This window comes from Solanum pennellii, chromosome 1, assembly GCF_001406875.1.
Source record: "Solanum pennellii chromosome 1, SPENNV200".
Taxonomy (NCBI): domain Eukaryota; kingdom Viridiplantae; phylum Streptophyta; class Magnoliopsida; order Solanales; family Solanaceae; genus Solanum; species Solanum pennellii.
Genome location: NC_028637.1, coordinates 60354107 through 60364378, shown reverse-complemented (window position 1 = coordinate 60364378; position 10272 = coordinate 60354107). Strand labels below are relative to the sequence as shown.

The 10272-nt window shown below is 35.6% G+C and overlaps 1 protein-coding gene across 1 annotated transcript; it reads left to right on the top strand.

Moving 5' to 3' along the window:
• The first annotated feature begins 3612 nt into the window (after positions 1 to 3612).
• On the top strand, positions 3613 to 4891 carry LOC107021714 (F-box protein At3g07870-like). The gene has a single exon (XM_015222422.2). The coding sequence runs from the start codon at positions 3613 to 3615 to the stop codon at positions 4777 to 4779; it is 1167 nt and encodes a 388-aa protein (XP_015077908.1). The 3' UTR covers positions 4780 to 4891.
• Positions 4892 to 10272: the final 5381 nt, after the last annotated feature.

The window sequence follows — 10272 nt, the reverse complement described above, 5'->3', positions numbered from 1 at the left end:
TTCAACGCCAAACCAATCAAACCAAATCATAAGTTGGTCTTTTTCTTATTTGACTTGGTTCATCGGTTCGGTTTGACTTTATGTTTTTGTCTGTACACCATCAGGATTAGAAATGTTAGCCTGAGGGTTTTGATGCTCACCCTCACTCTTAGAAGTGGTGAGGTGAGTGGCTTAAATTCCCTCACTGTCGGAGCTGACCTACAGTGACCCAAGAGCAGGCGCTTTTCCCTTTTCGTTACCCTTTCCACCTGTGGTAGGAAGATTAATATTGCTGTCTTGCCTTTGGATAAAGTTGCATCCTCATTTAACATGATTCCCTCTTCTAACTTATGGGGTGACATATCTCTGGTCTAGCTATATTTTCAAAGCACATCGGAAAAAGTTAGAAATACTTCAAGAAAAATGCAGACAAGTTGTAGAAAGACTCGCTGAACCGATCATTGAGTCTCTTATGTGAGCCAGATCAGGCTTGCCGAGAGAACTAGCTTAAACATTTTCTAGAAAAATGGAAGGTCGGCGACATTCAGGACCTTCGGTGAATCGCTGACACCACTTGGCGAGGTCAAACTAGCCCGTCAAAATTAACAGTATGTTTTAGGGTTTAGGGGCGCAGAAAAGGCGATATAGGGAGACTTTTGGAGAGTCGCCGAGTAAACTCGAAGAGCTTAGGCTTCCCGCCATAAAATGAATAATTTAAACTAGCAAAAACATGAAATTAAAGGCGATGAAAGGGGAATTTGGCGAACCGTTGAGTGGTTCGACAAGCTCGACCCTGCTCGCCTAGCTACCCAACATTCCAATTTTCGACCCCGCTTCCCAAAATAAAGTCCACGTCCCTCGAAAACAAAATCAAACAACACACTTATTCAATTAATCCCATACCCATACAATTTATGCATCCGAGGTACTTAGACTTCCCCCGGTTTGGTCAAAATTGGCATTTGACGACTTTTGTACTTAAGAATGATTTCAAACGCTCCATCATTGGGAAAAGTACATCATTTAAAACAATAGGGGTTACTTAGACTTTACCCTCACTAGAACCAACAACAATTTACCGCAACCCAATAATTTACAATTAATTTTAAAGCACGAAACTCAGGAAATCAGCATTTTAAGCAATTAAGCACAATTACGAAACTACGATACACAAGCTAGCACAACAAATATGATTTCAAGCCCAGCATCCATCAATACAAATCTCTCAAGTGAATTCAAGTTTAACCGTTATTCAAGAGTTTAGGGTTCGAAAAACCAACCTTTAAGCCAAAACAATAGTTTGAAACGCTAGGCGATAATGAGATCCAACTTCAAACACGAGATCAAAGAGAAAAAAGCGATAAAATGCAAAATATAAAAAATCTAAAGTGTTGGTGTGATTGTGTAAGCTAAAACGACGGAATATGAAAGAGTTTGAATTTTTAAATCTTTGGCCTGTTTGCGGCCCATTCGACATATTAGTCATCCTCGCCGAATCGGTCGGTGATTCACCGACAGATAACTTACTTGCCGAGTTTTACAGGACCTCTAGTCAATTTTGGGGTTTCAAACGGCGGACAAAGTTTGGCTCGCCGACCTATTCGGCGAGTCACCGACTCATCGATAGATCTACCAAGTTTTACACACTCAACTTGATGTTTCCGTGAGTCCGACTATGGTCCAATTCGGGATCGCCGACCTCTTCGGCGAGTCGACGACTGGACTCTTTGCTCGCCAACCTGCATATTTCGAACTCATTCCACATTTCAACCTGCACAATCAACACCCATTATTCAAAATAAAAACACAAAGCATTAAAAACTTGGTTGCCTCCCAAGAAGTGTCTTAGTTAACGTCGTGGCACGACGCAAGTACCCATTCAAACTTTATTCTTGGGGTTTTTCATAGTATCACTAGACAACTCGCCTTATTGTCTTGGGTTAAGATGCGAAGAGATCTGACCCATTTGGGTCTCCAACTGATTGATAGAGACGGAATGGGAGGTCACTGGTTGAGAGTTTATATATCTTCCTTCATTTCCTTCAAAACTTTATCGGACCCTTCAATCTTGTTGACAATACGTGAGAGCATATCGGTCCGGCCACTCAGAATATTTAGGCTTTTGACGCTCGTTTGGAGAAACATACTTATCCTTCTCCCCATCTCTTTCCTTCCAAGTGGAATACATGTTTTAAAGAACGTGGCCAAGTCAGGCATAGGAATAAAAATATTTACTTTATCGGACCCTTCAACCTTGTTGATAATACGTGAGAGTAATACATGTTTCAGATTCAATTGGGAAGTATAAATGTGGTCAAGTCAGCCATAGGAATAGAAATTATGGATTAAAGGCATCATTCAAATTACTGGGTGACATGAATGTCAAATTGGGGTTTTAATTTTGATTAACAACTAAAAATTGTCAAAAAGAAAGTAATAAGAATAATAATAAATATACATTATTATTTTAAATTTTAAAAAATAAAATTTCTAAATATTACCATGTTTTAATTTCTTCAAAAAATAAAATTCATAATCATAATTATTATTGAAATAGCGAGTTTTAAATTTCCCATTATATTCTCACTTATTATACACAAATTCTAAAGCTCATTAATAGAGAATTAATAAATGTATCAAAATTACATAAAAAATGAAAAATTAGAATTTATTTGCAAACTCACAAAATATGGTTACTACAAAACAGTAAATCACATTTTTTACTCATTTTAAATAGCAATTATATGTTCAATTTTGTCGTGATTAAATTAATTAATTTTTCTCTAATTGTTACAACTTATAATGATATTAGTGGTGAAATGCCTTCAATTATCAGTTGAACTTTTAAACTATTTCAAAGTATCTAAATCACAGCCAATATATACAAATTATTTTTAGGTAGTTATATTAAATTCGATACTGAAAATTTTAAAGTGATCTTTTGTTAAAGATTTCTTAAAATTAACATGATATAATCATTTTAAAAATTCAAAAATTTATATAAAGATGAAGATTAAAAATTGAATATTTGAATGATCTATTTTAGAATTAAAAAAATTAAATATTTTAAAATTCTTTATTTATATGAAACAGAAATATAAATAGGCATTTTTGAAACCTCCCATTACTTTCACACAAACACAAACTTTAAAATCTGATTAAGAAAAATTAATAAATTAAACAAAATTAGATTACTTACAAATTTAAAAACTATTTATTTTATTTCTTTTATGATTTATAGATTCATTTGTAACTTTTTATTTTTTTTTCTTGATTACAAATTCAAATTGTGACTATAAAACTTAAATTATATTATAATTAAATTATTGAGATTAAGCAAGTCAAATTGGGTGTGTCAAGTTTCAACCCACCATTTCAGTCGGAAATAAACTTGGACGGATCAAAACTCGACTTAATATTTCAACTCATTTTAATATATTTGAAGACCCCTACTTATAAGCACAAAGAATGCACGTGTAACTAGTAGTTTGTTAGGGAGCTGACCATGCAAAGAGTAGGTTTCTTGATCCAATTTAGATCAAATAAGCTCCTTTGAATGAGGAACTGCAATTTGTAAAATAGAGGTAAACATCATTGCCAAGAGTACAATATAATTCATTCCCAAGAATAAAAATGGCGTGTGGAAATTTAATGAAATTGTCGGAAGACGTTGAAATCTATATATTCATAAGGCTTCCAGTAAAATCACTCATGCGATTCAAGAGTATCTCAAAAACTTTATATGTTCTCATAGGATCCACCACATTTGCGAATCTTCATCTAATCCACGCAACAATTACAAAAGATGAATTAATTCTCTTGAAGCACTCCACCAAAGAACAATCAGAAGAATTTAAAAATGTTTTGTCTTTTATTTCAAATATTAGTGATAATGGTTTTATTCCTCTTCAACCAGATCTAAATGTGCCACATCTAACCAATGATTATGGTAGTTTATTTCACCATCTCATAGGTCCTTGCCATGGTTTGATTGCTTTAACGGATTCGGTTGTCACTGTCTTGATTAATCCAGCTACGAGACATTACCGACAAGTGCCACCTTGTCCTTTTGGTTGTCCCAAGGGCTACCATCGAACCATTGAAGGCGTTGGGTTTGGGTTCGTCTCAATTCTGAATGACTACAAAGTTGTAAGGCTTTCAGATGTTTTCTGGGATCCTCCTTATGGTTATGCTGAAGGTAGAGATAGCAAAGTTGATATTTATGAATTGAGTAGTGATTCTTGGAGAGAGCTCGAACCTGTAGAGGTGCCTCCCATATACTATTTATCTTGTTCTGAGATGATTTACAAAGAAGGGGTTCACTGGTTTGCAAGTAAAGAAAAAGTGGTGATTCTTTGTTTTGACATTGGAACAGAGATTTTTCGTAATATGAATATCCCAGATGCTTTTTATTCTATTAGGCAGTCACGTTATGGCCTTTTAGTCTTAAACGAATGTCTTGCATCAATTTGTTACAACGATCCAGGATGTGCAATTGACCCAATACAGGATTTTCTTCATATATGGATAATGAAGGAGTACGGTGTAAGCGAATCATGGATTAAAAAATACACAATTAGATCTCTTAATGTTGAATCCCCATTAAGTTTTTGGAAGGATCAGTTTTTGCTAGTTGAAAGCAAAACAGGGCAACTTATTTACTATGATGTTAATTCGGATGAATGGAAAGAAGTAGGGTTACAAGGTTATCGCACTAGTTTGAGAGTAATAGTTTACACGGAAAGCATAAGTTCAATTCATAGTGGACGCGAACATGCCACACAAGTACAAAGATTTTAGACTTAATACATATTACCTGCTCAATTAGCAATTTAGTTTCAGACATATTTTTGTTTGTTTATTCGCTGGTAACTAACTTGCTTACTCAAACTATTTAGTTACCAAAAATGACAGCCGTGCCAAAATATTTATTTCTTTTTGCTGCAAATTTATTAAAAGAGTAGATGTTTTTCAATTTATTTTCACGCACATGTTGGTAATTCCATATTTACCTCAAATTTGTCTAACCAAATGCGGGGTTTTCTACTTTCAATTTTTTATGTTTTCACTCCTATTCTCGATTCTCCCCAAGCCACCCCCAACCCCTAAAATATTTAATTCGATCCCTCCCTCCGCCAGACCCCTACAAGGCCCCCACCCTCCAAAAGAATAAGTTTGTTTTTTTTTTTTAAAAAAACTCATTTTCAAAAATTATTTGGAGTAAAAATAAAAGATATTTCTCACAAACATTTTTTATTCATAAAATAAAACACTAAAAATCTTTTGCGAAAAATATTTTCTACTGACCAACCAAACATTAGAAAATAAGTCAAAATCTACTTCTTTTTTAGGAAAACATTTTCTTTCATACCAAACATACCCCAACTTTATACTCCGGAAGGCCTTAAAGTAGGGGCATTTATAGACATCAAAATTTTGTGGCATTCTACAAGACTTGTTCAATACGAATTGAGACTCTACAATTTAAGTTAGGATTCTTAGAGGCTACTCTACTCTAACCATGGGCGGACCTACATTGCTTCAAGTGGGTTCATATGAACCCACTTTGTTGAAAAATAACACTGTATATATGTATATTTAATCAGTTTTTAAATTTTTATATGTATATATTAACTTTTGACCCCACTAACACAAATTTGACCCTTTCCCAAGTGATGAAGAGGGTTCAAATTTCCCAGGTTTTATTTTTTACATCTTAAACCCACATCGTGAAAATTCTGGGTCTGCCATTGACTGTAACTCGAGCTTACGAATATATATAGAGTATTATATTCTCCAAAAGAGTCATCTCGAATATTTCACCACCTTTGGGTATTCACAAAGAGATCATGAAGACATAAGATACTTTCTCAACTAAATTTCCAATATACCCTAATTAATGGGATATTCATAGAGATCAAGATACGACCTTGTATGTTCAAGAAAGACCCATGAATCATGGAGGATACTTAAAAGATAATAATAAAGGGGAAACATATTTGTACCCACAATGTTTATAAATAAGACTATATTTTTTCATAATTTGTTGTATTGCAAATTATTTTATGTTTCTTCGGAATTTGTTGCAAAAAAATTGAATTGGCATGCCTAGTTAGACATTCTCTACCTCTTATCTCAACTTCTCAAGCATCAAAGAATATAAAAATGGCTACCACTATAGAAGATAACTAGCAAGCTTGGCTAAAGCAATAGAAGGCTTGATAAAGTATACATGAACAACAAACTTTCCAAGGTAACAACTTTCATATAGATAACATGATTTAGATAAGATCAATTCAAGCACCTGTGAAGCTTCCTAAAATTCAATACATAGGAGGGTCTTGCAGAAAAAAACAAAGATCAAACATACTAATCTTTGATGACTTGTTCTGGTCGTTATGGAAAAGTCAATGGGGAAAAATTTAGGCCAGAAAATTTATGAGTAGTGATTTGGAAATTTCTAACTTAGGTCAGACCTGGATGAAATATAAGAAAGGTGAGGCCTAGGAAAATTAGGTAATGAATGAGGGATTTAATGATGAATTTTATCACTGATTGGATAACCAATACAATAAGAAGCATGTACGCCTTTATGGAATCAAATTTGAGCGAGTAGAACTCCCAAAACTGATCATGACATGAAATGGTAGTTTTTGAATGTCAAGAGTTGAAGGTGTGTTGCGAAATGGAAGTTTGGGACTCGAATTCTGAGCTTCTGACTCTGTGCAAGCTGTCGGGGAAGGATTAGTTCCTCTAGTGCGGGCCGCTGTTGTGGGTTGAGTCCCACCTTGGCGGGACAATCATGACTTAAATCAAGGAAACCACCCCCCAAAAAAAACGTTATTTTCTGCAAAACTTCATTCATGAGAGCTCAGGGATGATCCAGAATAGTTCTTAATAATTTTCTATGATTTCTAGCGCTATAGGTAAGATTATTACTCCCCTAATATCTAATACTATTTGTAGAACCTAGAATCTTTGGTAATTATTGTTGGGGAAAGGTATTGGCCTGAAGTTAATGGTGTAAAAGCTCTAATTGAACAATTGGATCTTAGGTTTGGCCATGGATTGATAATTTGATTATTATTCGGGTATATTAGGTGTTGCTTAGTGATACTTGCGTTAATTGATTGTTACCAAGAATAAGATGAAAGAGTATGATAAGGGAAGACTCAAGTGTCTTAGGAGGATTCAAGCTTGGTTTAAAGGTAGGTGATGGTTCAATTTCCTGTTTGTGTGACATGCAGTTAATTGCTTCATTGTATTCATGTGTGTATGTGAATAGGCAAATGTGAATCGACTCTAATGAAATGATTGTGTATGAACAACTACATTCCATGAACCTAATACTTGATTATATGACTATGAGTAATGTTCATTATGGATGTGATTGTGATTGTGGTTGTGCTGACTTGATCGGGTGTCACGTTCCAACACATATATTATATTGAGTGTCACGTCATGACACATATAATAAATCGAGTGTCACGTTTCGACACATGTATTTTGGATCGGGCAAGACTGAGTTGGAGACTTTGATATAATCATATGCATGACTTTGTTGTACCCTTATTATCTTGTGCTTACTAGAGATACCGGGTAGGAAAAAGTTAGAGTGGGGAGGTTTACAAGTCTAAGTTAGCTTATATCATATCTTCCATTGGCGCTAGGAAACTGGTGGGGCAGGGGTTTTGGCATATTTGGCTCATATTTGGGTTGTTGAGGCCGAGTCTCCCTCTATTGAGACTATACATGTAGTTTCTGAATTTAGAGAAGTATTCCCTACTGATTTGTCTAGTATGCCTCTGATAGAGATATAGATTCTGAATCCATAAGCTTCTTGATAAAGGTTTCATCCATCCTAGTGCTTCCTTGTTAGGTGCTCAGGTCTTGTTTGTTAAGAAAAAAATGATACTAGTGTAAGGATATGCATAGATTATCGACAGTTGAATAGGGTTACCGTTCGAAATAAGTATGTGTTGCATCGAATAGATGATCTCTTGACCAATTGTAAGGTACATTAGTTTTCTCTAAATTGATCTAAGGTCTGGTTACAATCAGTTAAATATTTGGCATGAGGATTTACCAAAAATGGCATTCAAAACCTGCTATGGGCACTATGAGTTTCTAGTAATGTTGTTTGGGTTGACAAATATGCCTGCAACTTTCACGAGTTTGATGAATGGTGTGTTCAAACGATTTCTGGATTCTTTTGTTGTAGTCTTTATTGACAATGCTTTTATTTATTCAAAGAGTAAGGAAGAGCATGCTGACCATCTTTGTATTGTTTTGGGTGTCCTTGGGAGACAAAAGTTATATGATAAATTCTCTAAGAGTGAGTTTTGGTTGACTTCATTTGCCTTTTTTGGGGCATGTTGTTTCAAGGGAAGGGGTAATGTAATGGTAGATCCCCAAAATTTTGAAGAATGAAAAAAAATGAATCCGGCCTAGCTCTATGCCTCAAGTTAGGAGTTTCATAGGACTTGCCACCTACTACCAACAGTTTGTGAATAAATTTGCTTCTATCGCCACACATCTAACAAGGCTGACAAAAAAAAAAGGTACCTTTCAAATGGACTGAAAAGTATGAGGAGAGATTATGAGCTCAAGACTAATCTGACCACGACATATATTCTAGCACTACAAGTGGAAGGTAAAGATTTCATTGTTTATTATGATACTTCACATTCGGGTTAAGTTGTTGTGTTGATATATGATAAAAATGTCATAGCCTATGCATTAAGACAATTGAAGGTGCATGAGAGAAAGTACTTGATACATGAATTTGAGTTGGAAGCGATAGTATTTTCCCTCAAGATCTGGTGGCATACCTTTATGGGTCAAGTTAGAGTATTTACTGACCACCGTAATCTACAACATGTATTCACTTAGTAGGACCTGAATTTGAGAAAAATAAGGTGGATGGAGTTACACAAGGATTATGATGTCACCATCCAGTATAATTCGGGTAAGGCTAACGTGGTGGAAAACACATTAAGCCAGAAGGGGAGAGTATGAGTAGTATAGCTTTCTTGGGTGTATTCAAGCGCCTTTTTCCAAGGAGATCCAAACGTTGGAGTCTAAGTGCATGTAGTTTGACATCTCAGAGAAAGGTGGGGTGATAGCTAGCATTGAGGTTAAACCCACATTAATTGAAGAAATCATGGCCAAAATTTAAGGATAAGAGTTTGAATGAGCTTAGAAAGAAGACAATGTCTAGAAAGGTACACTGTGTGACTGTTGATAGGGTGTATGCTCAGTTTTAAATGAAGTATTTATTTTCCCCGAGTGGATGACTTGATTCAGAAGATGTTGACAGAATCCCATAGTTCGTGGTATTTCATTCATTCGGGTGTGACCAAGATGTATCTAGATTTGAAATGACTTTATTGGTGGCCTAGCATGAAGAAAGATATAAAGGAGTTTGTGGCTAAAGGTCAAAACTCTAGCAAGTAAATTATGTGAACTAAAGACCTACAGGTTTGCTTCAATAAATGTCAATCCCTGAATGGAAGTGAGAAAGGATAGTTATGGATTTTGTGGTTGGTCTTCTCAAGACCTTGGGGAAGTTTGATTCTATTTGGGTAGTGGTTGATCGACGGACTAAGTTCATCCATTTCATTCCAGTCAGAGTAGATTATAATGCTCAACAGTTGGCTTAGTTTTATGTGAAAGATAGCGAGGCTGCATAGGGTGCCCCTTAATTTCATCATCTGGAATGTGGTACGCAGTTCACATCTAGTTTTGGAAAATATTGCATGAGGAGTTGGGCACTCAACTCACTTTTAGCATATCCTTCCATCCACAAATGGATGGACACTCAGAGAGAATTATTCAAGTGTTTGATGAAATGTTGAGGGCATGTGTGATTGACTTGGAGTACATTGGGACAAGTTCTTGCCTTTGTGTGAGTTCTCCTATAATTACACTTCCCACTCCATCAATTACATGACACTGATTGAGGCACTTTGTGGTAGGGAATATCGATCACCCATAGGATGGTTTGAGGCTGGGGATGTGAAACCTTTAGTGGTTTTATTTGGTGAAGGATGCTCATGATAAGGTAAAGAGCATCCAAGCTAAGCTTCTAGCATCCCAGAGTCGACAAAAAAACTATCATAGGGACTGGGATTACATCATAAAATGGGACTCAGTTTTGTTAGACAAGGACATTTAGTATGTGGAGGAACCAATTACAATTCATGATCACAACGTCTAGAAGCTGAGGACCACGGAGATAAAGTCCACGAAGGTTTAATAGAAGCATCGACCGATTGGAGAAACTACTTGGAA